The sequence below is a fragment of the Tenrec ecaudatus genome, chromosome X, assembly GCF_050624435.1.
Source record: "Tenrec ecaudatus isolate mTenEca1 chromosome X, mTenEca1.hap1, whole genome shotgun sequence".
In the NCBI taxonomy this organism is placed as follows: Eukaryota; Metazoa; Chordata; class Mammalia; order Afrosoricida; family Tenrecidae; genus Tenrec; species Tenrec ecaudatus.
Genome location: NC_134548.1, coordinates 1412421 through 1439780, shown reverse-complemented (window position 1 = coordinate 1439780; position 27360 = coordinate 1412421). Strand labels below are relative to the sequence as shown.

Genomic DNA, 27360 nt, shown 5'->3' with positions numbered 1-27360 from the left:
TTGCATCATCAAAAAAAAAATCAAGGTTGAGGTGTAAACGTGGTATTCAAGGAAGGACTAATCCAGCCAGTTATTACTTGTGGGAAAAAATGATTCAGGACTCAACCGCATCGCATCTCAATGCTCCTTCTAGAACGGATTAATGTTGAGGTTTGGGGTGCTACTGTATAATGAAAAAAGAGGTAACATTAGTCTCTCGTTGCCTCAGGGTGAGTTGGGGTGTGCACAGCATAGGGGGCGGTAAAAGAAGAAAGTGGCAATTTCCACACTCAAAGACACACATGCTTCCCACTGGAAAAACCAGATATAGAACCAGTCTTGACCAGCCACAAGCACTTTAGGGGAAAAAATATCTTATCAGAGACCTGTTTTCAAAACCTACCTTCTCCCTAGAATACTTAACAGTCCAGCACCAAACAGTTTCATGGAAACATACATAAAAGAGGTCACTTAAGTTGATTCTGACCCATGGTGACTGCATGTTTGTCAAAGTTATAACTATGATCCGCATGGTCTTCCAGGTGGACAGACTGCCACCCTGTCTCAAACAGCATCCACGGGAGGGGATAGGAATTTAAATCTCAGTCTGTATACTAGCAAGTGAATGTCAAGGTTGCTCAAACTGATTTTAAAACAGATGGAAAACTTCCCTGATTCTAAAGGGCACAATTGGCTGAATCCAATTGTCCGTGACATCTGTTCTGGTTGGCCAAGTTCCTCATAGCTTCTTATACCAGGAGTCCCATGAACCAGAGATGAAAGTTCACGCACAAGAGAAGGTCCCTGAGAGAAAAGGCTGATGACGCACTTCTGTCAAGTTCAGCCGCTGCAAACCCCGTGACACTCAATTACATGCCACACGTGGCAGGAGCTCATTGACCCAGACCAAGCATCTTTCTAAGATCCACTTTCATGGCAAATCATAATTTCATTCACTGCCAAATGAATCCTTTAGGAAAACGCATGTAATAAGATCCCAAAATGTCAGGGTCGTCTTGGTTTTGGGGAAAAAAATCCAAGGCACTCATTTATTGAAACATAGTCTTTATTGTGGTAGTATGGAATGGATCTTACAAGACCCTGGAGGTAAGTTTATATACATGGAACTAGAGTCAACATTCAGCATACCTGAATTACAGAGCCTGAAATGTTGTTTTAGAAACAGGGAATAAAAAAAAAATTCAAGACAAAAGGTAATTTTCATTGGAGTCTTTTCATATCATATTCAATTTAACTTTCCAATGTATTACAAATTAAGACAAATCCCACGTCATATAATTCATGTAACATTATGACCTATTATATCATATGGAATATTTGAACTAGAAGGTAAAGGATCATTTGGAAAAAGTGATTGAAGTTCCCAGTACAAGGATTAATGATAAATGGCTCTATGTTGTGAGGCAAGTGATTACAATATATAAGCATTACTAATAGATTTGTAAACAAATAGGCCAATGTAAGATGAAAGATATACTCCCATAATGTCAAAGTGTGGTGCTATGTGCACTTAAAGGGTAAACAAGTCGTTCCTTCCTTTTCAAAGTGGAAATGAAAAACCGCATTGAATATGAAAACAAACATAGAAAATTTAACTCAATAAAGAACAAAATCAACGAAACATTTTAGAAACAAAATGGCATTTGCTAAGCACAATTATACGAAATTTGATTTGTAATACCTAGAGACATCAATCAAGGTAGAATGTGTCTTCGAATGAAAAATACTGAACCCTGAGAAACAGATATAGAGTGAATGGCAAAGAATAATTTCTCCTAGTCACACAAATACCTGAAATTATCCCTTATTCAAATTGCTATGTTTTATCTAACAGTCAAAGTGTCCTTTAAATTCAATTTTAGAAAGAGCAGTAAGGATGAAAAGCCCCACTTTTGGCCTTACTACGCGAGTGCAAATGATTGAAGAGGAATATGAGGAATGGCTGAGGGCTTCTCACAATGCTTCCCTCATGAGCCCTACCCAATGTGACATCTCTTGTGTTTGGCCAAGCTACTGGCTTGAGTGTAAACTTTCCCACACTCCTCACATTTATACGGCTTCTCTCCACTGTGAGTTCTCCTGTGAACAAACAGCAGTGAGGAACTCCTGAAAGCTTTCCCACATTGTTTGCATTCATAAGGCTTCTCTCCAGTGTGGATCCTTATATGATTATGCAGGTAAGAGGAATTTGTAAAGCCTTTCCCACAATGCTGACATTCATAAGGTTTTTCTCCACTGTGAGTTCTTTTATGTGTGATAAGATGTGAAGAGCGAAGGAAAGCTTTCCCACAGTCCTTACATTCATACGGCTTCTCTCCAGTGTGGATTTTGGTATGTTTGGAAAGGGATGCACAAGTCGCAAAGGCTTTGCCACACTGCTGACACTTATAGGGTTTCTCTCCAGTATGAGTTCTCACATGGTTAGCAAGGACGGTGCTATAATTAAATGCTTTCCCACATTGCTCACATTTATAGGGCTTCTCCCCTTTGTGGATTCTCATATGCTTGGTGAGATAGGTGAGGACCTTAAAGGCTGCCCCACATTCCTTACATATGTGAGGTTTCTCCCCGGTGTGAGTCCCTTTATGCACATTGAGGGCTGAGACTACCTTGAAAGCTTTCCCACACTGTTCACATTTATAAGGTTTCTCTCCACTGTGGGTCCTTAGGTGTTTAGTAAGGTCTGAGTTAGAATGAAAAGCTTTCCCACATTCTTTGCATGCATGAGGCTTCTCTCCAGTGTGAGTTCGCATGTGCTCAGACAGACAATAGGAACGACTAAAAGTTTTCCCGCACTCCTTACATTCATAAGGCCGCTCTCCACTGTGAGTTCGGAGATGTGCAGTAAGGTGTGAAGAACGTCTGAATGCTTTCTCACATAACTCACATTGGAAAGGTCTGTCCTCAGAGTGAGTCAGCATGTGGTTACAGAGGTACTGGTAACGAGTAAAGGCTTTGCCACAAGCTTTACATTGGTAAGACCTCTGGCCACTGTGACTTTTACCATGTTCCCTGAGGCCTGAGGATTCGCGGAAGGCTTTTCCACATTCCTTGCATTTGAAAGGCTTTTCTCCACTGTGGATTCGTTCATGTATCCTGAGACTTTTAACAAGACGAAAGGCTTTCCCACATTCCTCACATTTATAAGGCTTCACTGAGCTGTGAGTGGTTTTGTGTTGGTTTAGGGTTGAGCTCTGGCTAAAGGCTTTGCCACATTCCTTGCATTCGTAAGGTCTCTCTCCACTGTGAGTCCTTAGGTGTAGAGTGAGTAGTGCAGAAACTCGAAAGGTTCTCCCACATTCCTGACATTCATAAGCCTTCGCCGCACTGTGAGTTCTTCTATGGGCAATGAGTCTGCAGGATAGAGAGAAGGCTTTTCCACACTCCTCACATTTGTACTTTCTCTCCCCTTTGTGAATTCGAGTATGTTGAGAAAGAGATGGAGGTGTACTAAAAGCTTTCTTCCCGCTAGAACTTCTAAGTACTGTAAGTTTTAAGGATGAAGAATGGGCTTTCCTACGTCGCTTAACTTTACCATCCTTCTTGCCCTTGTGAGTTTGCCTATGTTGAATCAGCAATGAAGAGGATATGAATTCTTTCCCACATTCTTCACATGCATGTTTATCTAAGTCAGGAGATGTTTTAGACAAACCTAGTGATGAGGGAACATGATCAGACAGAGAATGATCTTTGTCAGCACACTTACCATCTCTCACATGTGCCCAAAGTGATGAGAAACTACAGAAATTCTGCTCACACTTTTTGCACTTATACTGTTTCTCAACATAGCCTGTCCTGGGAGGAGTCTTAAGGGTTGACGAGGAACTCAAGGCCTGCCCACATATGTTCTCATTAGGGGTGTTTGTTTCTTTAAGCGTGATCTCTGGAGTGTGTAGGTTAGCATGACAGGTACACGTTTCCCCATGCCTCTTACACTCACAGGTATTGTCACCTGTGTGAGTTCCCAGAGGATGATCACATGATGAGAGATCTGAGAAGGCCTTTCCACGCTGGCTGCACTGAAATGGATGTTCTTCTGACGGTTTGCTGTGGGCCACAGTAACATTGAGAATCTGGCTGAAAATCCTTGCACAATGACTGTCTTCATCCTTTTTACAGAGCTTTTCTGCTTCTTGATTTCTGTAAAAAAAATGATCACTAATCTTAGAACTAAATGTCTCTTTATTTCACAATCATGGATGAACATGTAAAATTGTCATGAATCTGCGAGCAGCTACAGGTCCACCTGGATGACCATGAGATAAACAAGTGAGACCCCTGGTGATGGAATGAGGGACTCAGTAGGCAGCACTTTAATAGGTCAGCCGTATGGACCCCACGGCAGCTCTGCGGCAGAAACATGAGTTTGTCACTCCCATACAGATGGGGCACTCATCGGAGCAGTAATGCCCTCACCTATAGGGTCTGTAAGAGTTGGAAAGAACTCTGTGGGTGTTCTCTGTCCATGACATAAACATGCACGTGTAGGTACACACAAGCACAACATTGGTGATATCAGGACTTTGTTTCATTCACAAGAAATCAGAAATTTCCAACGTATGTGAGGACAGTGTGTGAAGACGGCTCCTAAAATCTTCAGCTATTTCAGAAGCTGGGTCACTGACAGCACTGGGCAGATGACAAGCACTGAAAGAGGCTGCAGGTGAATGTCAACTGGGAGTGCGACGACATTCTCACCTGGGACCAAACTCATGGGGGAAAATATTTGGTGCTGTGTCACGTGTTTCCTGCATTTCTTTGTGTATCAATATATGTAATAATACCTCCCCAATTACGGAAAGGTCCTAAGGTCTGGAAGTACATGCATCAACACATAAGTGTGCTCTAATGTGAGGGAATGTGTTTCTCTCCTGAGCAATGAATTCCTTCTTTGAATGGCACTCACCCCAAATGTCTCTCCTGGTCTTTACACTGATCTACACGGGCACGCCATTCAGAGACATCTGCGACCAGGGAGCTCCAGGTGTCACTCATTATGAACCGCAGTGTAATCCGTTTACGGGGCACCTTTTCTTCACCATGCAGGCTTTGAGAGACTAGCACGTTCATTCACGTTGAGGTTCAATGAGACAAAAAGGAAAGAATTACTATGGGAAACAGCAGATGTGTTTGACGGCAGACTTAAGACGCATCCCGCTGTATCAGCAATTCGAATTGGACAAAAAGCAATTTTTGAGAAAATATTTCCACCAGGATTGAGCGTGAGAGTGTCAAAAGCTGTCATCGGAGACAGACAGAAAGAGACTGGTCTCATGTCACTATTCAGAGAGCAAGAGGTACTCACAGCAGCTGGACGTGCACTGCTAAGAGGAGCCTGCTCAGTTGTGTGTCCCGTGTCGTCAAGCCAAACAATGCATTTTCAAGTTTGTTTCTGTAAACATAACCGGCTTCATGTCTATAGAGACACTGGCATATCATGTCTGCCTGCTTCTCTCCGACCACAAGCGGGTAGAGCCGACATGATGCTCAGAGCAAAAGCCATGGCATGAAGGACGGCATCCCAGAGCCGTGAGCAGCTCCCTCACCCTCAGCCAGCATATCTCCTTGTTCAGGGGCTCCCAAGAGGAAGGGGCGTCACGTCATTTGCAGTGAAATGAGAACGTCAAACTTGCAGTCAGCACAGTAGCGCTCTCTATGCAAATGCTCCCCGAACCCACAGTCCCCTCTAGAGCAATGCTCATACTCCAAGCATTCACAGAACCATCATCACAAGATGATGGAAACATCACTGATGCACAGATTTAAGTTACAGTGAAACCAGGATATTTCAACTCTGTGAACCAAGGGGTCAGGGCTGATTTATTACACAATATATCTGGCTTTCCATCCCAGGTATTGAAGCATAGCCAGTGAATCTATGTCTGTTCTCTAAGGGAAATTAAGAACACAGAGAAACAAGAACCCCATGCGAGTGTCAGTCTTACCCACGGAGGTCAGGTTTCGCAGCGTGTCCATCATCACGTCTCTGTAGAGCGTTTTCTGAGCATCATCCAGCAGAGCCCACTCCTCCTGCTTAAAGATGATGGCCACGTCCTCAACCGCCACGGAAGCCTGAAATATACCACATGTCCTGGATCAGGAAGGAATTGAGCTCCCCAATATGCAGAGGAACTAAAGGTGAGGAAGACAGGCCTGGAAAACTGATCATTTTACAGGTCTGGCAAAGTGGTATGTGTGCTACAAAAGACTCCCTAGTAAATGTCCATTAACTTTTTCCACAAACTAATGACTTCCTCTTGTTTTTTGGAATTATTTTATTGGAGGCTCTTACAGCTCTGATCACAAGCCCTACATCCAACCATGGTGTCAAGCACATTTGTACATATACTACCATCATCCATTGCAAACATTTTTTTCTACGTGAGCCCTTGGTATTAGCTCATTCCTGGCCTCCCTCAATGACAACTTCTTAAACTACATGATCTCAAAGCCTCACAACAGGCTGTCAACATCTCTCCACACGGTGACTGCACGTTACAGCAGGTGCATCCCTGTGTGCTACGATCTAGGATAAAAACAGCACAGACGAGGGAACTGCTAACTCAGAACATCATTTGTGTGGCAGTGACACCATCTGGTGTCCATGTGGGACTTGAGAGGCTGAAGAGTGGCGGGGTGGAGTCTAGTCTGTCAATCGGGTCACAGCCAATAAGGGCTCTGAGTGGGCATGGTCTTCCCTTGAGGATGCCGGGAAGACTCTGGTATTTCCTCCTTGGAAGTGGGACACATTCTCGCTCACTACTCACCTTCTTGGAGTCCCACTACTGACAAGATCCAAGACTCACTCCCTGGACCTTACACATGGACCTACCCTGGTGCAGCCAGAACCCTGGACCTGGAGAAGCCATGTGGAGACCCCTGCCAGCGCTGAGATGTTTACAACGCCACTGGATGTACAAGACTTCCCACCCTCTTTGCTGTGATCCTCCTCCATTCAGCATCATTGCATGCTGTTCGTGAGTCTGAAGACAAATTTATACATTGGAGTCGGACATATGGGCTAATATCGGACTTATGGACTTGACCTGGATGGGATGGGCTGTTTTCTCCATATTCAATTGCTCCTGTACAGAAACCTCTTTCGTATACACAAGAGTGTCTGTAGATTTGTTTCTCTAGCCTACCCAGACGAACACAGTTTGCTTATGAACACGCAATCTCTCCTTCATAAGATGAAACTCATCCCACACATTGCCAACAAAGAGTGGTAAGAACCTGGGATCAAAGACTGGCCAATTCCTTGAAGTGAACGCTTCTGTTGACTTCACTTATTTTCAAAATGCACTGAATTCTGTGCGTCTGGCCATCATTCTCCACAGCCACATTCGCTGACCAAAAAGTCCTGCCAGACTCTGGGGAACCGAAGGAAAACACCTGTACTCGTGACCCAGCGCTAACTCGCCTGTCAAAACCACCTAAGGTACAATCCTTCCCTTCAGACGGATGACTTCAGTGCACTATTTTGGGGCATGAGGACACAGAAGCCGTCTCATACAGCCAACGCAGAGAGCAAGCAGCAGAAGGCCCTGCCCCCGAAAAGCACGCTCACTTTACAAGTGTGGATGGCCCATTTACGTGCAATTGAAAAGTAGTGGGATCCCACAAACTCCTTAACTCTTTCCTTTTCTCAGTGTCAAGGAATGACTCCCTCTATTAACTGGAAACACAGGGAATCCAGGGCGGATGATCCCTTCAGGACCAGGGGTGTGAATGGCGATACTGGGAGCGTAGAGGGAGGGTGGGTTGGAAAGGAGGAACCGATTACAAGGATCTACATGTGACCTCCTCCCTGGGGGACTAACAACAGACAAGTGGGGGAAGGGAGACGTTGGACAGGGCTAGATATTACGAGAAAGTAATTTATAAATTATGAAAGGTTCATGAAGGAGGGGGGAGAGGGGCGGGAAGGGAAAAATGAGGACCTGATGGCAGGGGCTTAAGTGGAGAGCAAATGTTTTGAGAATGATGAGGGCACTGAATGTACAGATATGCTTTACACAACTGATGCATGTATGGATTGTGATTCGAGTTGCATAAGCCCCTACTACAACGATTAAAAAATAAAACATGTGACTCATTTTGGGGATCAGCAACAAGGAACAAACATCTTTCTATTTCATAAGCCAGCACCGGAAGAAACATAAACGTGGAGGCAGCCTAGGAAGACGTTGCAAACATGTTGGTACATAGCTCATGCTAAGGGCTACAACATTTTAAGCACTGCCTGTTGACAGAAGCAGTCTCATTGAATGTCAATGTATTTTTAAAGTCATGATAGAGATGTTTTGCCTTACAATATCAAGTGTTTACACTAGAAATCCATTTTCAAAATAATAGAATCATTAAACACAAGACTGAAATGTTATTAAAACGTCTCAAACCTGCACAAATCACCAAAGTAGAAATGTGAACTCTGGTTGCAACCAAATCCCTAAGGATATTAGACTTTTTATAGCCATTACACCTCTGCCAAAAAGTAATTTCAAAATAGCTTAAAAGTTTCTAAAGTTCTAACATGCCTTAAGGCTCACCTTAAGGATCACCAGAATCTTGAAGAATCTAAGATTTCAGTAAACTTTTGGAGTAATTTTTACATCGCTTCTACTCTGATTTGAAAAGTTAATCTTCCTGCATTGACATTCTCAGTGGTAACATGCTAAAACTGCAATGCCAGGACTTTAAATACAAATGCGCACCCTTCACATAGTACAGCTACAGAAGAGAGTATTTATCGCCTAAGTTTATAATAAAAAGACTATGGGGCCACCATGCTGTGAGGACGATGTTCCCAATGAGAGCAGCCAGTCCACAGAGAAGACCACATGGCCGGCCCCATGATGAGACAAGACGTCCCTCACTGACCCATAGCCCCATAGGGAACAACACCAGAGACACAGTGTGGGAATTGCACCTGATCTGATCCTGCAGACAACTAAGGGGGTGCAACAGAACAGCAAGGGAATGGAGTGGCGAGGTCCACAGTGAATGCTGAAGGTGGACTTTGGGGCCAGGGCGTGGTGCCCCAATAGACTGGACTGGAAAACACTCCAAAAGGTCAAAAAACAGTCCTTAATCTAACTACAAGCTTTCCTTTCTTGTTGTATTTTTTGTCACTGGTTTGTTCTTCTTGGTTTCTTTGGTATATTGTTGCTCGGCTTTGCTGTCTTGTTTTTGTGCATGCTGTTATCCCCTGAGGTCTGTCTAAATAAAATAGGTTGGATGAACAATCTGGAGGAGAAAAGAAAGGGACCAACAGTTCTGGGTGGGACATGGGAGTGGGAGAGGTAGGGGGAAAGTTTGTGGTGTTAAAAACCCTGGGACAAGACAACAAATGATCCAAATTGGTGGTGAGGTGGGTGTGGGAGGCCTGATAGGGCACGATCAAGAGTAATGTAAGGAAGAGGACTTGCTGAAACCCTGGTGGGGACTGAGCATGATAGTGGGACAGGAGGGAAGTCAAAGGAAATAGAGGAAAGAGCTGGGAGGCAAAGGGCATTTATATGGGTCTAGATAAAACATGTGCATATGCAAATAAATTTACATATGCGGATGGGGAAGTAGATCTATATGCATATATTTAAAGGTTTAGTACTAAGATAGCAGAAGGATATTGTGCCTCCACTCAAGAACTCCCTCACTGCAAGAACACTTCTATTACATTGGCATTCCATGATGCTCACCTTCCTGACACTACCGGTGAAGACAAAGTGGGTGAATAAGCAAATGTGGTGAAAACAGCTGATGGTGCCCAGCTATCAAAAGAGATAGTGTCTTGGGTATTAAAGGTTTAAAGGGAAACAAGCAGCCATCTAGCTCAGAAGCAGCAATGCCCACATGGAAGAACACACCAGCCTGTGTAATCAGGAGGTGTTGAAGGGATCAGGTATCAGACATCATCAGAACAAAAATTCTTTTTTTTGTGTAATATTCTCAGTTTTCAGTCACGACTCATCTGACATCACCAATGTTATCTCTCTTTTTTAAATTTTTAAAATTTTATTTATTTATTTATTTTGCATTTTATTAGGGACTCATACAATTCCTATCACAATCCATACACATACATACATCAATTGTATAAAGCACATCCATACATTCCCTTCTCCAATCATTCTCAAAGCATTTGCTCTCCACTTAAGCCCTTTGCATCAGGTCCTCTTTTTTTCCCCCTCCCTCCCCGCTCCCGCCCGAGAACAAAAATTCTTATCACTGTGTGCTCACCTCCCTGATAGGATTGCTGAAGACAAAGGGGTGCGAAGCATATGTGGTGAAGAAAGCTGATGGTGCCAGGGTAGCAAAAGAGATCCTGTCTGGAGTCTTCAGGGCTTGAATTAAACAAGCGGCCATCTAGCTCAGAAGCAACAAAGCTCACATGGAAGAAGCACACCAGCCTGTGTGACCACGAGGTGTCGTCGAAGAGATCAGGTACAAGGCATCGTCAGAACAAAAAATCTTACCATAGTGAATGAAGTGGGGGGGGGGGGATGAGGAGTCGAGACCCAAAGCCCATTTGTAGGCCACTGGAGATCCCCTTGCAGAGGGGTTTCGTGGAGGAGACGAGCCAGACAGGGTGCAATGTAGCAACGATGAAAAATACAACTTTCCTCTAGTTCCTAAATGCCCTCCCACCCTCCCTATCATCCCAATTCGACCTTGCAAGTCTGGCTAGACCAGAGGATGCACACTGGTACAGATAGAAACTGGAAACACAGTGAATGCAGGGCAGATGATCCCTTCAGTGCCAGTGGTATGAGGGGCGATACCGGGAGGGTGGAGGGAGAGTGGATTGGAAAGAGGGAACTGAATACAAGGGGGGTGAACAACAGAAAAGTGGGTGAAGGGAGACGCTGGACAGGGCAAGATATGACAATATAGTATATATTTTTCTTATTCTTTTTATCTAAACAAGGGAGAGCTCAAACACATTCCACAACAACCACAAATCATGCAGTCAAGTTTTCCATTATTGGGAAAATCACAGGGGTCAGCACATCTGGAGAACAATGGATAAGCCTCACCCTGGGAAAACCAGCTTCATGATCATAGTATCTCCCCTGCCAGGTAAGTATGACAAAAAATAACATATTTTATCGATGGTTCATGAGGTAGGGGGAACGGTGAGGTAGGGGAAAAATGAAGAGCTGATATCAGAGGCTTAGGGGGAGAGCAATGTTTTGAGAATGATGAGGGCAATGAATGTACAAAAGAGTTTTACACAATTGATATATGCATGGATTGTGATAAGAGATGTATGAGCCCCTAATAAAATGATTTTTAAAAAAAGACTAAAGGGAAGGAAGAGTCATGAAGTACATGGATTACATATAAACACCAAGGATGGAGGCCTAACGGGGAAGATAAGGACCCTCATTAGGTATCATTGGTTTCCACACTCTCAGGGCAAGAGCAATCCCACACAAACAGAAACCAGCCTGGAGGCCACACACTGAACCCCGTTAGACTGATCGTTCTGGTCTCACACCTGTGATGACACCAAGGGACAACCCATCCAAGGACAATCCCACCGACAGGATGCTCAACATCCGACCTCACTTCTCCAACCCAAGACACCACCTCACTGGAGCAGTTTGGAATCACACACCCAGTGTTAAGCCTTGAAAACCCCCATAAAAAACACCACTCTCAAAAGAAACCTGTTGAGCTAAGAGATTGTCTCTGAAGACCACGTTCCCATTCACAGCCTCGATGTCTCCATTTCCAGATTCTGGTCTCCGACAGCAGAAACAGCAGAAGGTGAGCATGTGGGGGTCATGACCCCACAGGGACCCAGGGTGGGGTCACATAAGGGTGACAGGTGGTCTCAGGCATCCAAATTTTGAAGATACCTATTTATAAATGTCCATTCTGGTTCCTTCCCACAACGTACCAATCTTTGGTCTTGTACCAAAACTGTACTGGATATGCAACTGTTTTAAGTTATAAAAGACGCAAGAAATGTCCAGTGCCTACAAAACACTCAATAAAAGAAACCTAACTTCATTCTGTTGATTAAAACTCATAGCAACTCTACAGGATAGGGTAGTAGAACGATAGGCAGACCTTGTAGGACAGGGTAGAACGTCCCCCTTTGAGTGTCCGAGACTGTAACTGTCCGTGGGAGTGGAAAGCACATTCTTTCTCCAGAGCTCACCACTACAAATCCAAGACTCCATCCAACTATCGAAACGGACCTAACAGTTCGTCTGAGGGCTGAGGGCTTTGCTGACTCTTTGCCTTTTTGTTTCACTGAGGAACCACATGCCCACAGCTGTACGCACAAAAACCAGGGCTCGCAGACTTATGGTAAGAACAGCCATGTTGGCTGTAGAACTCACCATTTTCTTGCTGGTCATCCTGGGTGTCTAGGACAATGTGCTCTCTCAGCCCAAGGAGCGACTTCAGGAGGAGGACCGGCAGTGCAGAGAGGAACTTTCAAGGTGGATGAATTGCGTTCCTGCACACCGCAGAGATGTGGAAATCCTTCCTGGGTGCACTGCTGTACAAGGTGGTCCCTGCAGAACACTTGAGACCAGTAGGGAGAGTTAAAGGAAAGCAGACGGTGCTGAGAGAGCAGGAAATCGTGTTTTCAGTTTTAGGCTCTGGGCTGCAACCTGACAACACGTGAACATAGAGCTGATCACGGTCCAGGTGACAAAGAACATGCGCACACCTTCATCTTTCCTTTCAGGAGGTGAAGCCCTTCCACGATGCTCTAATTACACCTTTAAATTCGTGTCGAGCGTCTCAATGCGTATGTGAGACTCCTACGCGTTTCACAGTGAACATTTCTGTCGTCCCTTCACCTTTCTCCTCACTTGGTTCTCAAACGCTGGCACATCCTTGCCTATGCTGTCGTTTTGTTTCGTCACCCTTGATAATAAAACAACAAGTAAATCAGAAAAACATTTAGGTTCCCCCTAAGGAAACAGGCTGTTGCCATTTTTCTCACCCTGCCTCCGCCTGACTTCTAAACTTGGACTTTTTGGTTGTAGCTGAATATTTTCTGTCTCCTAATCTTCACACATCTATCATTTTCTGTAGTAGCACTTCATGTTATTCGTTCATTTTCTGAGTTCTAGCTTGCTTATGTCCAGTAAAGACTAGGCGCTTGTTCACTCTGTGGAATCTGAAGCCATACGTTAGACTTCCTGAATACAAGTGCATATATCAATCTACCCAGGACATCCCAAATAATCCAACCTGACACCGAAGCATCAGCTTCTTTCACTGATCTCTGTAGCCTGGGACTGAAGGAATGGCCTCGCCATGAATGCAGGCCCTCTGAAACATCTCCATCCACACAATCGCCTCCTCGAATGAGTCTCTTAGAAACACCATTGCACGGTGTGTTTGTAGGTTTCATTTTCCAACTTCAACGATGGCAGACTTTCACTCATTTCGTTCCTTACAGCCTTAGATTTTTTAATATTGTTTCGGCTGGCCCGGACCATGCAACCCCTTCCTCTAGCATTCCAAGGAGCTTCTCCGGCCTGGCAGGGTGCACAGCCTCCTCCCCCAGCATTCCAAAAAGCAGGTTTGCAAAAGCAAGATGGTTCATTCACAGACCACCATCCTGACCCAAGGCCTTGCAGCTGCACCACTGAAAGCCTCCTTCCTCTCATCCGCACTCGGACCCTTTATAAGTCCCACGGACTCACTGTCAGGCAGGGCTTCCTCGACCTGGCGCGCGTGGGTTCGAGGACTGGCCGAGGGAGTTCCTCTCCTGCCTCATTAAAACCTTTCTTTTTTTTTTTTTTTAAACCTTTCTTAACTTCACATTCCTGGCTAATTCTGTCTGAGCTTAGTGTCTCTGGCTTCTCCTCTCAGATACATTCCTTTTTCACTTCACCAATCCTGCAGCCAAGGGAGAAAAATGCGAAGGGTCTGAAGCTCCACAGAAATCAATGTCTTCCTCAACCAGTTTGCACCCCGCCCCCGGCCCGAGGACGTGTCCACCCGGAGCCTGATTGCGACCGAGATAAGCGAAAGGGTCTCTGTTTGCAGTAAGCACAGCAGGTAACAGTGCGCGGGAGACTCTGAATGCCAGCGAACCGCAGACGCTCTGCCTCCGCCGCGTCTCAGAAAACCGACAGGTGCGAACAGCTTTCTGGAAAAAACCCCACGCGGGTGCAAGCTACACACAACGCAAAGTTCCTCAGCTTTAGAGAGACACCAGTGTGTGAGGCGCCCGTACGCGCGTGTCCCCGGTCCCTCAGCGCCGAGTCTGGGGGTGGACCCCTTAATCCTCCTCACGCTGCACCCGGTCTCTGCTCCTTCGGTTCGTTCAACGACCGGCCTGTCCGCTCCGCCCCCCGCCCCCCGCAGCCCGCGCGGGACCCGCACGCTCGCCCCCGAGGCCGCCCGACCCCCCCGCCCCCAGCCGCCCCTCAGGGCCCGGACCGGACCCGGGGCCTCCTCACCGCTGGCGGCTCCTCGGCGTCGCGTCGCTGCGCTCGGGCCCCGGGGCGGATCCGGGGGGGCGGGGGGGACCCCGCGGACGGCGGCGTGAGGGGGACCCCGGTCCCTCAGACCCGCGCGGACCGCGGACGCGGGACACGCACCGGAGCCGCAGGGAGAACCCGCGGGAAGAGTCCGGAGCCCTTCCGCTTCCGGTGTGGCTATCGTACGGTGCGTCAGGAGAGACGTTCCGGGCGGAAACACAGGGGGCCGAGGACCGATTCCATGGTTCCGTGTTCCCTCTTGAGGCTTAGTCAGCCTCAGGCTGTCCATAGTGCTCCCTGATGGGGCAGGGCCCGGCCATGCAGCCCCTGCCTGCAGCGTCTCAGAAAGACGGATGACCTGCTGGACTTTGCAATCCCCGCCTCCTGCATTCCAAGGAGCTTCTCCTGACAGGGCCCACACAGCCTCTTCCCCAAGCATTCCAGCAAGCAGGTCTGGGATAAACTCGATGATTTATTCACAGACCACATCTTGACTCAAGGTCTTGCAGCTGCAGCATCAGAAAGCCCTGTTTAGATCCCACTGCTCACCCCAGGCCTGACTTCCCTGACCTAACTTATTGGGTCATGTAATCTGCCTGGGGATTCTTTCCCTGCTTCAGTAAAGCCTTTCTTAACTTCACGTTCCTGGCAGAATTCTACCTCTGCTCTGCGTCTCCGATTTTGTCTCTCACTTATATCTTTAGAAAATTTAGTTGCCTTTCTTGTTTGTGTAATGCATGAGTTACCCCCAAAGCAGATTCAGAAATCAAAGAGCTCCTTGGACGTGAAAATATTTTTCTTTGCCATCTGTTGATTGCCCCTTGGTAAAAGGTTAAGCGGCTTGTGAAGATGACTCAGTTTCCCATCAATGCTCCATAACTTAAACTCATTGACAAGGGCTCTTGCCAATTAAAGGAATGAATATTTTGCTTGCTAAGAATGAATAGTCTTTCTGCGAATGGAATGAACACAGGGCTTGTTAATAATGAATATTCTGTTTCTTAAGGGAATGGGCATTCTGCCTACTAGGAGAATACATATGGGTCTGGAGATCGCAATCCTGCTAAATGTGTAGCTTGAGGTCAGGCCTCCAATGGTGTCCTGAGACATAGTTCCTAGATTTATAAGCTGAGATAAGACGCACTGGCACAGAGTTATAGCCTGAGACACATTAGAAATGTGTCAGAGACCCAAGAATGAGCTTAGTCACTAATTAGACAGGGGCTTGACCATTTGTGGTGCTGCAACACACAGCTCCCACCATTTGAATGTGCCCTTTAGAAACAAGGAACGTTCCCCTAGACCAGGGGTCTGCAAGCTGCAGCTCAAAAGCCATTCCGTGGCTCTTGTAATATGTATATGTGGTTTGGAAGTAAAATGTTTTTGTACTGAGTCCATGTCATGAGCAGCACGATCAGTAATTACTTAACGCTCTTACACATTTGCGAATGCTCGGTTTATTCACTGCAAACAGACATCAAACCATCTAAAATAACTCAAACTATTAAGGTTAAAAGTTTTGGAGCAAGTGTGAGCATAAGGGCTTCATAACAGCACTCTGCACACGTATCATTCTAGCCTCACAGTCCCAGCAAGCTTTGCCTTCATCCATGTGCTCACCTGGGTAGAGTTGGAGAGAGCAGGAGTTGATGGCTCCTTGGTTCCTAGCTCTCTGAAAAGTCAGTGTCTCTACCCAGGCTTAAATGGACAGCTTGGCTGGCGGTTTGACGTATTCACTGGCCCAGTCAAGTCTTACCGGGTTTCTCCACACTTTCGGTGTATTGGCTGGCATTTGGACTGTGGTCAGGTTCAGCCAAGTCTTATGGGGGGTTCTGCACACTATGGAGGTGGCACCTTGGACCAGCTGTTGATTCTTGGCGATGGTCGAACTTCTTGGCTGGGCCCTAAGGTCATACTTTATTTCTTTTCTAAAGTGGAGTTTCTTCTGTTTGTTTCTTTTGAGGTGGTTCAACATCATGCAAGGTAGTTCATTGCCTTGCAAGGAAGTTATATGGTGCTCTCAGCAGTCCAGACAGGCAGCCCCCTTCCTCCAGCCTCTCAGGAGCTTATGTCCCCTGGCAGGGTCCACACAACCCCTTCCCTCAGCATTCCAAGAAGTTAGCCTGTTGGAAACAAGATGGTTTACTAACAGACAATTTCCTGATGGGACACCTGTAGCTGCAACACAGGAAACTCCATTCCCCTTATGGACCCACTTGTCCTTGTTTCACACCCTGTATAGATCCCACCGCCTCACTGACATGCTGCAACTTGCCTACCCTAGCTCTTTAGGAGGTGGAATTTACCCGGGAATTTTCTCCTTGCTTCAATAAGCCTTTCTCCCTTTTCATTCCTGTCTGACCTCTATCGCCCTCCTGCACCTCTGTGTTCACCTCCCAAAATTGAAAAATGTAAATAAAACTATCCTTGTTTCATTTAAAGGATATTATTCAAATAATAGTGATTGCATTCATTTGTAAAAATATATGGATATTCCTTGAATAATTTTTAAATTGTTTAAATTGCCCCAGGTGTCCTCTGTAACCTCCAGAGTGGACATGCTGCATCTCTTTGGAAGATTTTCCATGATTAAATGAAAATGTGGCTTAGCCCTTTACCTCTGGGAGAGTGCATGTGAGCATGTGAACAAAATGTGTCTCAGGCACCTTACAATCACATGGTAGTAGGGATGGGTGGAGCTTACTGGTTCCCCCGTGGATAAGTTCATAGTGGAGTGCCTCCCCCAAATGTAGGCCAAACCTAGCTGCTTGCTGTACGTGGTAAATGACCATACACTTGGAGGTCAACAAAAATAGGTCAGAGGTTACTTTCCCTAATGGTTACCAGCCATCCAGAGCAATCAGACTGTATAGTCCTTCAGACTCTAAATAGGGCTCACTCCCTTCTGATAAGGATAGTGGATTGTTTCCCTGAAGCAGAGCCCAGGGAGGCCTAGCCCACTCAAGGATGCCCAAGGTTAGGCTGCTGTATTGAGTTTAGGGTCCACCCATCTTGTCATATGTATGCCCCTAGGCCCTCTCCTTCCTACTAGATGTGCACCCCTAGCTCATTCCCGTCCGTCCTGTCACACGTGTTCCTGATTACAGGCCCGTCCTGTGACGTGTATGATTACCTGTATTCACTCCAAAAGTATATATGGGCCTTGGCCAGAGACTTTCTCCTGCCCCCTCTTCCCGCACTGTGCGACTACCTGGTTGTTGAGATCATGGCTGTCCAGGAGGTGAGCTTACTACTATGAAATATGTCTGACTTCTTCATTTTACTCTCTCCCATCTCTCCTATGTCTTTAGTATAATCTTTATATATCTCAACTGTACAATTGCACTTACTGAACCCGTGATTAGTTGTGGGGGTCCCGCTACCCCCCCCCCAGAGTGGGTGCATGCCAGTTCTGTCGTCATCAGCCTGTCATTCAGTTCTCACATAAAAGCATACAGAGCACTTTTTTCCCACAGTGTTTGCAAGATTATACGCACAATCTGCGTTTTATTTCATGTGTCCCTTCAGATTCACCTGGTCTTGTGTTTGCCTGCAAGAAGGGAACCTTTCTCTGCTACTAGGTCTACTTGAGGTCAGACACCCGATTCTTAGTTTCTGACCAACCATGGAAAAAATTCTAAACTGGAAACGTAGAGAATTCTAAACATTTGTAAGGGGCAAATAAATCCCTTCCTATCAGTTCAACTCAGCAAATGGGAATACAAAGTGTTCCCGATCTGAAACCTATCCTAGATGGTGGAAATCAGAATTTCAGTTATGCACACCTTGAGGAAAACCAAGTTATGGCTAAGCCCTAGAGGATCCATGAGTGGGAGTGTGCTGCATGGCCATCAGCTCGTCTCTAATGGCAATATCGTAAACATAAGTGGGAGCCAGTAAGCCTCATGCTCACCTGTTTGCATACCACAGGGACGCCCTCCTGATTGACAGAACAGTCTGAGAAACTGGAAGCAGACGTGTGTCTCTTTGTTCAACAGCCAAGTGTATTTATTTGGATGGTGTGGGGAACTAAGGACCTGGAAAAAGTGTACGTGGCCTGCCCTCCACACTCATTGCCACAGGCCTTGACCCACTGGCACTAGTGAGGAGATTGCAGATCATGCACATGCCCGGGTGCATGTGTCCTCCAGGAAGAAAGTTCTCTCCCTAAGAACCCTGCATTAAACTGCTCCTAGAAAGCTGTCTCCTACAGGTGACTGGCTTCTCAAGTACACAGTATAAGGAGGTCTACCTCTAAGACAAGTCAGCCTCTTTGGTCGCTTATTCTTAAAGAGTAATGGCCACCCTTTGTCTCTTAAATGACCAATACTTACCATGAAGTGTTCCCCTAAAAAGCTCAGGATTGCTAAGATTTTTTAAAAAAATCAATCAAGTCCCCTCCCAAAAAAGGAAGCAGGAAACACAGGGAAGAAGTAGGATAAGTGATGATAGTTGAAGGGATTGCAAAATGTGAGTTGAATCAAAATGTATAAATTTATGATCTGTTATGTCAACCCCAATCTAATTTACAACATAGCATTCTTTTAAATTAAAAAAACATGACTTTAGAACCACTCATTAAAATACTATTGATTTTATAAGAATATACTAAAAAATATGAAATAAAAGAATATGCTTGTTGCAGTTGAATCATTTAACCCTTGTGTCACCAGGGTCCCTTGTATATAGTTAGTAACAGCTCCATCAAATATATGACAGAAAATACTTCTGTGAATGATAAAAAGGAAATCGGAATTTGGAATTAATATGTACCCTTCATAGTTACATGTTACATCTATTTTCATCCGTGATAATACCATTGGGCCTTTCTTCAAGGTACTACTAGGTGGATTCAAATAGCGAACACTCAATACTTGTACAAATCGTTTGTATCACTTAGCACATATCTGCCCATTTCCTGTAGGTTATGATACGTATTTAGTGTTTATTATTTTTAGATATTGGTGTGAAGTATATTACAATGTGATGAAAGCCAATCTAGAATCATGAGAATTCACTGCCTTCATATATCTGATATCTTCCGATTATTTCTATATGTACTATCCCATTTATCCCTTGAAACATACCTGAAAACAGCAATTGATATCCTCATGTAACCAATTTGGATTTTTTCTTTCTTTTTTTTTTAATTTTAACAATTTATTAGGGGCTCATACAATTCTTATCACAGTTCATACATATACATACATCAATTGTATAAAGCACATCTGTACAGTCTTTGCCCTAATCGTTTTTTCTCCTCTTTTCTTTTTTTACATTTTATTAGGGACCCATACAACTCTTATCACAATCCATACATATACATACATCAATTGTATAAAGCACATCCATACATTCCCTGCCCCAATCATTCTCAAGGCATTTGCTCTCCACTTAAGCCCCTTGCATCAGGTCCTCTTTTTTTCCCCCTCCCTCCCCTTTCCCCCCTCCCTCATGTGCCGTTGGTAATTTATACGTCACCAATTTGGATTTTGACATTAACTTGATTAAATGACTTTCTCAATGTTGCAAAACAAAAGGTGGCAGACTCTAGACTTCCTAGGCTTTTAAAAAAATCGTTTTATTAGGGGCTCATGTAACTCTTATCACCATCTATACATACATCAGTTGTGTAAAGCACATCTGCATATTCAGTGCCCTCATCATTCTCAAAACATTTGCTCTCCACTTAAGCCCCTAGCATTAGTTCCTCATTATTACCCCTCCCTCTATACTCCATCCACCCTCACGAACCCTTGATAATTTATAAATAATTATTTTATCATATCTGGCCCAACATCTCTCTTCACCCACTTTTCTCTTGTCTGTCCCCCAGGGAGGAGGTCAGGATTAGATCCTTGTAATTGATCCCCCCTTTCCAACCCATCCTTCCTGTATCCTCCCAGTATCACCACCCACACCACTGGTCCTGAAGGGAAACCTTCTATCCTTGATTCCCTGTGTTTCTAGTTCATGTCTGTACCAGTGTCCATCCTCTGGTCTAGCTAGCCTTGCAAGGTAGAATTGGGATCATGATAGTGGGGGGAGGGGGTGGTGTGGAAGCATTTAGGAACTAGTGGAAAGTTATATTTTTCATCCTTGCTACATCACACCCTGTCTGGCTCATCTCTTCCTGAGACCCTTCTGTAAGGGGATGTCCAGTGGCCTACAAACGGGCTTTGGGTCTCCACTCCGATGATGCCTGATACCTGATCCCTTGGACACCTTGTGATCACAAAGGTTTGTGTGCTTCTTCCATATGGGCTTTGTAACCTCTGAGCTAGAGATGGCCGCTTGTTTACCTTGCTAGGCTTGTTTTTTATGACAATAAAATATGCCAATTTCAAATTTACAAAGGGGGTGGGTCATCCGTGCAGTTAGATATCGTGTGTAAATTTGCCAAGCTTACAAACTCGGACCAAAGCCTCTCTGCAAGGTATGCGGCGTGCAAACATTGAAGAAAATCAGAGGTGCAGAGACTGACTTAGCACTCAAGATTTCTGCATCACAACAGGACCTTATGACCTGAGCCTCTGCAAGCCAGCAATTGCACCCCCTGGAGCCCAAGGGCAATGAGGCCAAAGAGGAAGATGATTCTAAAGAAGAGATCCAGGCCATTAAAGCCTCAAGGTACCCGTGCTTTCAAGACTAGGGAGAAAGGCGAGCAGACAAGGGGGATTCAGAGACCATAAGAGCTTCCCTGTCTTTGTGGTTGATGGGCCACTGAAGGCAGACAATCCCCGGGTATCTGAAGAACACCATTATAGTGCTTTCCCTTTAAAATTATTAATATGTATCTAGCAGGCAGTTTCAAAGTATGGAGGGGCCTCCCCGTTTGATCCTGGTGTGATCCAACCTGTGGGAGAGGCGGAGCGTCTTCTACCTGCAGACTGCAGCACTTTGACTGAAGCTTTCCTCCTGGACTATTTACAATCAGGTACCTGCTGGGACAAGGGAGCTGAGACGCAGGCTCACAGAAATGTGGAGCAAGCAAGGTGTGCCTGTAGGGGTAAGTCAGTTGCTCAGAAATGGCGACTTTGTCATCTTAAGGCACAGTTGCAAATTCCCGAGCAGGGGTTGGCCCAAAGACTTAGACTTGATATTTTTTTCCGAGCTTGGGACAGAACAGTTCCATGGGGAAACTAAGTGGCCTAGTTACATGGCCATAGACCTACGTTAACAAGGAATCTTATGTCGAGTTTGTGTCCAGTTGGCAGAAGGCAGCCCATAAAAACATAAGTAAGGCAGATGCCGCAGAAAGTCTGCTGCAGACATTAGCTTATGGTCATGCGAGTCCAGATGGCCCACCTTAAATCCGACCCTTACAAAACTATATTGAGATTGGCAGGGGAGTCGCACCTGAAACATATAAAGCTGACCTTTTGCTTCCTACTGTGGACAATTATACAAAAGCCAAAGGAAAAGGTCTAATTTTGGACAGATCCGGCATTTTCAAAGTGAATGCCGGCAGCGGCCATAGCCCAGCCCTGCAGCTAGAAACAGATGGGGACCAGGCTCAGGAGAGCTCAGTCTGTGTCCCTGCTGCAAAAACAAGAAACCATTGGGCAAGTAAGCATTTCTCAAAGGTCAGCCGAGAAGTGGCTCCATTCATTAACACAGCCCAGTCGTGAAATGGGGTGTGACAAGCTCTGAGCTCCCATCAGAGACTGGAGGGTACAATTTCTGCCCAACTCTACCCACAATGCCCTAGACCTCACCCAGCCCTATTCCTCAGCCCCCCACCCCCACCCCCGCCTGCCAGAAGGACCCTGATTGTAGACCTAACAAGCCAAAAGGAGGTTCACTTCGTACCGGGAGTGTCCCAGAATCTGTTAGCGCCTGGGAGTGGGGCCCCCTGCCAGAAGGATCAGTAGGACTTTTGTTTAGGATATCAAGATCCTCACAGGGTTACTCAATGTCTTGATCAAAATTATGAAGGGGAACACAAATCTGTAATTAAAACTAAAATCCTCTGGGTTCTGAAGACGGGGGTCACGTTGGTCAGTTAGTCTACTCCCTCCTATTCCACGTGGCAAGACAAACTCCACTCAGGAGCAAGCATCCAAGGATCCATCAGACTTGCCCTTTGGGCTGGGAGTATTCTGGAGCCCTGTCATGGAGAGAGAAGAGCACTCCTGTATGGAACTATTAATGGAAGGAAGGAGGTTTTCGGGCTTTAAGATTTGGGGGCCGATGTCGTCACCGTCCTGACTCATCTACAGCAGTTAAAGGCTTGGCCACTAACTGCTCCTGAATTCAACGTGCAGGGAGCAGAAGTTAGCCAGGAAAGAATATGGCAAAATGAGAAAATCCTACAGTGTACCAGGCCCTGAATGTCAGTCTGGTTTAGTTAAGCCTGTAGTCATGCTTATGCCTCTAAATCTACAGAGAGGAGATGTGTTACAATGTTGGGCTAGGCTATCTAGGCCTCCCTGAAAGATGAGGAGGAAAATGGGTTCTAAAAGAGGAGGCTTGGGAAAAAAGCAAACAAGGAAATCCTTCACCCTCGAGCCCATCCTACTTATAACTGTTATGGTTTAGAAGATTCCCTTAGAAAAATGGTTCTCAACTTGTGGGTTGTGACCCTTTTGGCAGGACAAATGACCCTTCACCGGCACGATATGGAATAGAACATTCTGGTTCCTGAATAAAGACAAGTGAACACAGGCAGCCACAGCCCAGCCTGTTCCGCAAGGACCTTCACCAGCAAATCTAGTGACTCACCTCCACCCCGCTAGATTCTCCTTTGTACACGCTCACACCTGAGCCAGGATGGTGGCAGCAGAGGCGGTGCCAGGGGTCGGACACTCTGGATCATGGGATGCAGGTACTTCTCCCTGGAGGACCCCCATGTGGAAGGTGGGGTGAGGTGGCAGTGGCACAGCGGCACAGCCGGTGGGGACCCTGGGAAGGGTTAGATGAGGAGAAAAACTCCAAGGAAAAACCAGAATGCTATTGAGTGGGGAAAACCGTTTCCAGAGAGGAAGCAAAGGTTTCAGAAACTTCAGAAACAAACTAGCAGAGGAGGCCAATGACAACCCAAGAAAAGGCGAGAGGGATTTGAGAGGAACCTGAAGACTATGAATGTGCTCGCCAGGGAAACCATGAGAGGAAAGACGTTACGGGAACAGTCAGAACTTGAATTAAACAAAGAAACTTTTAGTGATTAAAAAAATAGTTTTGAAGGGAACCGATTACAAGGGTCCACATATAACCTCCTCTCTGGAGGATGGACAACAGAAAAGTGGGTGAAGGGAGATGTCAGACAGTGTAAGATATGACGAAATAATAATTTATAAATTATATAGGGTTCATGAGCAAAGGGGAGCAGGGAGCCGGGGGGAGGCGGAGGGAAATGACAAGCTGATGCCAAGGGCTCAAGTACAAGGCAAATGTTTTGAGAATGACGATGGCAACAAATATACAAATGTGCTGGACACACTGGATGGATGTATGGATCGTGATAAGAGTTGTATGAGCCCCCAATAAAATGATTTTTTTAAATAGTTTTCGGAATTGATGGGCCACCTTCTTTGGGGAAGTCACTCACATGAACACTGCACAGGCCAAAGTCAGTAGGTCAGGCCAGCTTTCTTGGAAGCCTTAGTCTGAGACTTGTGTCTGTCATTAAAACAGAGGACTTGAAATATAGCACCAGTTCTTAACTGTTTCGCAGTGAAACAGAAGCAAAGAGAATCTACAATGAAGGTTGGTGTTCCCGGAGGCAGGTTAAAGAGATGACCTGGGGTGGGTATGAAGGAGGATGGGACAAGACGTTGAAGGCTGCATGTGGCAACTTTTGTATCTTCTTGTGGTGTCTTCTTCCTGGTGCCACGTCCCTCCTGCACATGGCACAGCTTCCTTCTCTTTCATTCTGTCAAAGGTGACAATCACAAGGGCAGTGTCATTTGGGCTGGTGATTGAACACCTGACTCTAGCATGCTAATTGCCAATGAGGGAGCTTGGGTCTTGCTGCCAAGGGTTTAAATTCGGGAACCTCAATTGCTACTAAATCATAGTATATATATATATTTAAAAATCCAAATAGTGTACTTGGTAGTACCTAAATCCATAGCCACAGTCATGTAATTGGAAACAGGGTTGCAACCTGACAGTAAGGTGGGTAGCATTTACCTGTATGACTCCGTCATACAGCCTTAAGCATGCCTCCCTGAACTACTTCATCACATGTCACGTGAGGCAGTTTGCAGTAAGAGCACATGGTATGTGCACCCAAGATTGAAATTGCTTTGTCTTAAAATTGAGCTTGAGGATGTTAAAAACATGTTGTGGGGAAGGGAGGGGGAAAAACAAGAGGTCCTGATGGAAAGGGCTTAAGTGGAGAACAAATGATTCGAAAAAGATGAGGGCAAAGAATGTACACATGTGCAAAGAATGTTCAAAATGTACAACTGATGTATGGATTGTGATAAAAGATGTAAGAGTACCTAATAAAATGTGTAAATGTTTTTAATAAAAAAAGAAACAAACAAAAAAGTTGTATGAGCCCCTAATAAAATGATTTAAAAATATTGTGAAGAAAACTGCTTGTCTCAGGGTGAAGATATTGCCGCTGAACAGCCACTAGTTTGATACTTAGAATATAAAGGTGCTAAACCCTACCACTTTGAAACGGAACGCAAACCCCTTGGAATTAAAATGAAATCTGGCAAATGGCATACCCTTTTAGATTTAAGGGCAGTTAATTCCATCTTACAGCCCAAGGGGACCCTCCACCCAGATCGCCCCACCAAGTATGATTTCAAAGGATTTTCTTATACCGCCCACCTAATCCTGCTATGAGAAGATCCCTTTCACTGTTCCAGAATGGATCAATAGGGGCCAACAAAAAGATCCTAAATGTGAACCTTCACTCACGGCATGGGGAGTAGCACCCCGCGTGTCAGTATATTTGTAGGAAAGGTTTCTAACTCCTTAGGAAGCGTTCCAAGAGCTTCTATCACCCATTATTATATGGACGTTATCTTTTTTTTTAATGGATGACATCTTAATAGCGGATCCTGACAATGAACTGATACAAGCTTATATTCACATCAGTGAGGCTGTCTCTCAGGCAGGATTAGTAGCTGCCCCTGCTAAGATCCAGACAACCAGCCCTGAGGCATACTTAGGAAGAGCAACAGACAGAAAACTTGAAATTAGGATAGAGCATCGGAAACCATTAGATGATTTTGAAGCACTACTGGGAGATACCAATTCTTCGTCCTTCCCACAGATGTGCTCCAACATTTGTCTGACCCCTGAAAGGACCCCTCTGCTAAATACTCCTAGGGAGCTAACTCCTGAGGCTCACCTAGAATTACAGTTTGTGGGAGAACACATCAGCCAAGAGAGGGTTTCTCGGGTTGATCCAGCAGAAAGTGTTTATCTGGTGAGTTTTCACACACGTGAGACCCCCACCCTCAAATCAGGCCACAAGACAGACCCACAGGCTGACCTCGGGAAGTTATTCCTGGCCTTACAAAGTGAACTAAGATTGCTCCTCCACCCACTCTAACACACCCTGGTGAACATAAGGGTGCATTGGGGAAATGCAAATACTAACTCAGGGGCACTGTTTTCTCCTTTCCTCTGGAGCTGAACACCACCTTCTGCATCACAGTGCAGCCAGCTTGAGGCACAGATGTCGCCTGACTTGGGCTCAAGCCAGACACCTTGTCCCAGAGTACAGACATTGCCTGCAAACCACTCTTAAAAAGAGGGACCCCACTGAGTAGATCAGCCAGATCATTCCAATGCTCTCTGGTAGAAGGCACAGACAGAGCCTCTTTTGCATGCCTAGGAGCTGTGCATGCTACTAGATGCTTTCCGAGGATCTTTGTAGGCTTCAGTCAGGCCAGGTGAATCCACAGATGTTACTAGCCATCTGCTGCCCTGCTGTGCTGTGGACCCCACGACATTTGAAAAATGACTACAGCCCCAATTACACTAGCAAGAGGTTTCCCAAATTTTGTGGAGATAAGAATATTCATCATACTAAGGGCATTCCTTCCACAGGTTCTAGAGGTGAACACTGAAGTTAAAATAAAACAGACATTTCCCCTGATGATACAACGCAGTTCCACGGATCCCTGTGAAGTAGCACCCTTTCTTACTATGGAAAATCCCCAGTATAAACGTCCAGGAATCTCAACACTTACAAGTGAAGCAAGCTGTCAACAATGGCTACAGGATTTTCCACCTGCTTTCCTTCATGACGTTTTCGTCTACAGTGCAGTTACTGGTGTTTACTGAGGACTGAAGGATAAAAGACAGCCCCACATTCCTTACCTTCGTCAGGTTCCTCCACAATCTAAGTTCTTTTCTGTATAATGCAGGATTTGACCTATTGGAAAGCTGTCCTGTGTCCCTAACATGTGTAAGGGCCCCTGGGGTTTGGATTCTCAAATCTGTAGGAATGTGTGAGACACTTCTATGGGCATTCCCAGACTGATGATGTTGAAAAGGCCTCTGCCCACCGTGAGCTGCTTTAGGTGTACAGATGTGAGAAATCAAGTGAAAACTCTCCGACATTCTTTACATGCATGAGGTTTCTCTCCATGGTGAGGCATCCATGTTTGGTGAGGGAGGCTGTGTGACAAAGGCTCTCCATTTCTCACACTTAAAAGCTTCACATGACTGTGGATACTTTGATGCTTAGTCCTGGATGAGGCTTGTGAAAAGCTCTCCTGCATACCTCATTTCACTGTGGATACTGCGATGTACAAAGGTGTGAGGAATAGAGAAGCTTCCACTCTGTGCTCACATTCTTTTTTTTTAACTCTCTGCTCACATTCTTAGCGTCACTTGCCCTGTGCTCTTAGGAGTTCAGGAAGGCAATTAGAACGAAAGGTTTTCCCACGTTCCCTACGTTCATAAGGTCTCCCTCCACTGTGAG

At 45.4% G+C, this 27360-nt stretch overlaps 1 protein-coding gene and 1 non-coding gene across 5 annotated transcripts; both read right to left on the bottom strand.

Annotated features, from left to right (window-relative positions):
- Nucleotides 1-1046: 1046 nt before the first annotated feature.
- On the bottom strand, nucleotides 1047-14600 carry LOC142434121 (uncharacterized). Of its 4 annotated transcripts, none has more exons than XM_075538800.1 (5): nucleotides 14442-14600; nucleotides 12357-12891; nucleotides 5946-6072; nucleotides 4907-5057; nucleotides 1047-4140 (listed from the first exon to the last, which is right to left on the bottom strand). In XM_075538800.1, the coding sequence occupies exons 2-5, from the start codon at nucleotides 12372-12374 to the stop codon at nucleotides 1977-1979; spliced, it is 2460 nt and encodes an 819-aa protein (XP_075394915.1). In that variant the 5' UTR covers nucleotides 12375-12891; nucleotides 14442-14600; the 3' UTR covers nucleotides 1047-1976. The 4 variants fall into 4 exon arrangements, with proteins under 4 accessions (XP_075394915.1, XP_075394918.1, XP_075394916.1 ...); XM_075538803.1 differs by having other exon boundaries at nucleotides 12357-12543; nucleotides 14442-14598; XM_075538801.1 differs by lacking the exon at nucleotides 14442-14600 and having other exon boundaries at nucleotides 12357-12543; nucleotides 12692-14373.
- Nucleotides 10927-11090, bottom strand: LOC142435107 (U1 spliceosomal RNA). Its single transcript, XR_012781254.1, has one exon. It is a non-coding gene; the product is annotated as a U1 spliceosomal RNA (small nuclear RNA).
- Nucleotides 14601-27360: the final 12760 nt, after the last annotated feature.

Bases quoted from the DNA above. Each gene is read 5' to 3' on its own strand.
- LOC142434121 (XM_075538800.1), bottom strand. The intron at 5,058-5,945 runs GTAAGACTGACA...TGAACGTGCTAG, and splicing joins GCGAAACCTGACCTCCGTGG to TCTCTCAAAGCCTGCATGGT. The intron at 4,141-4,906 runs GTGAGTGCCATT...TTTTTTTTACAG, and splicing joins GACCAGGAGAGACATTTGGG to AAATCAAGAAGCAGAAAAGC.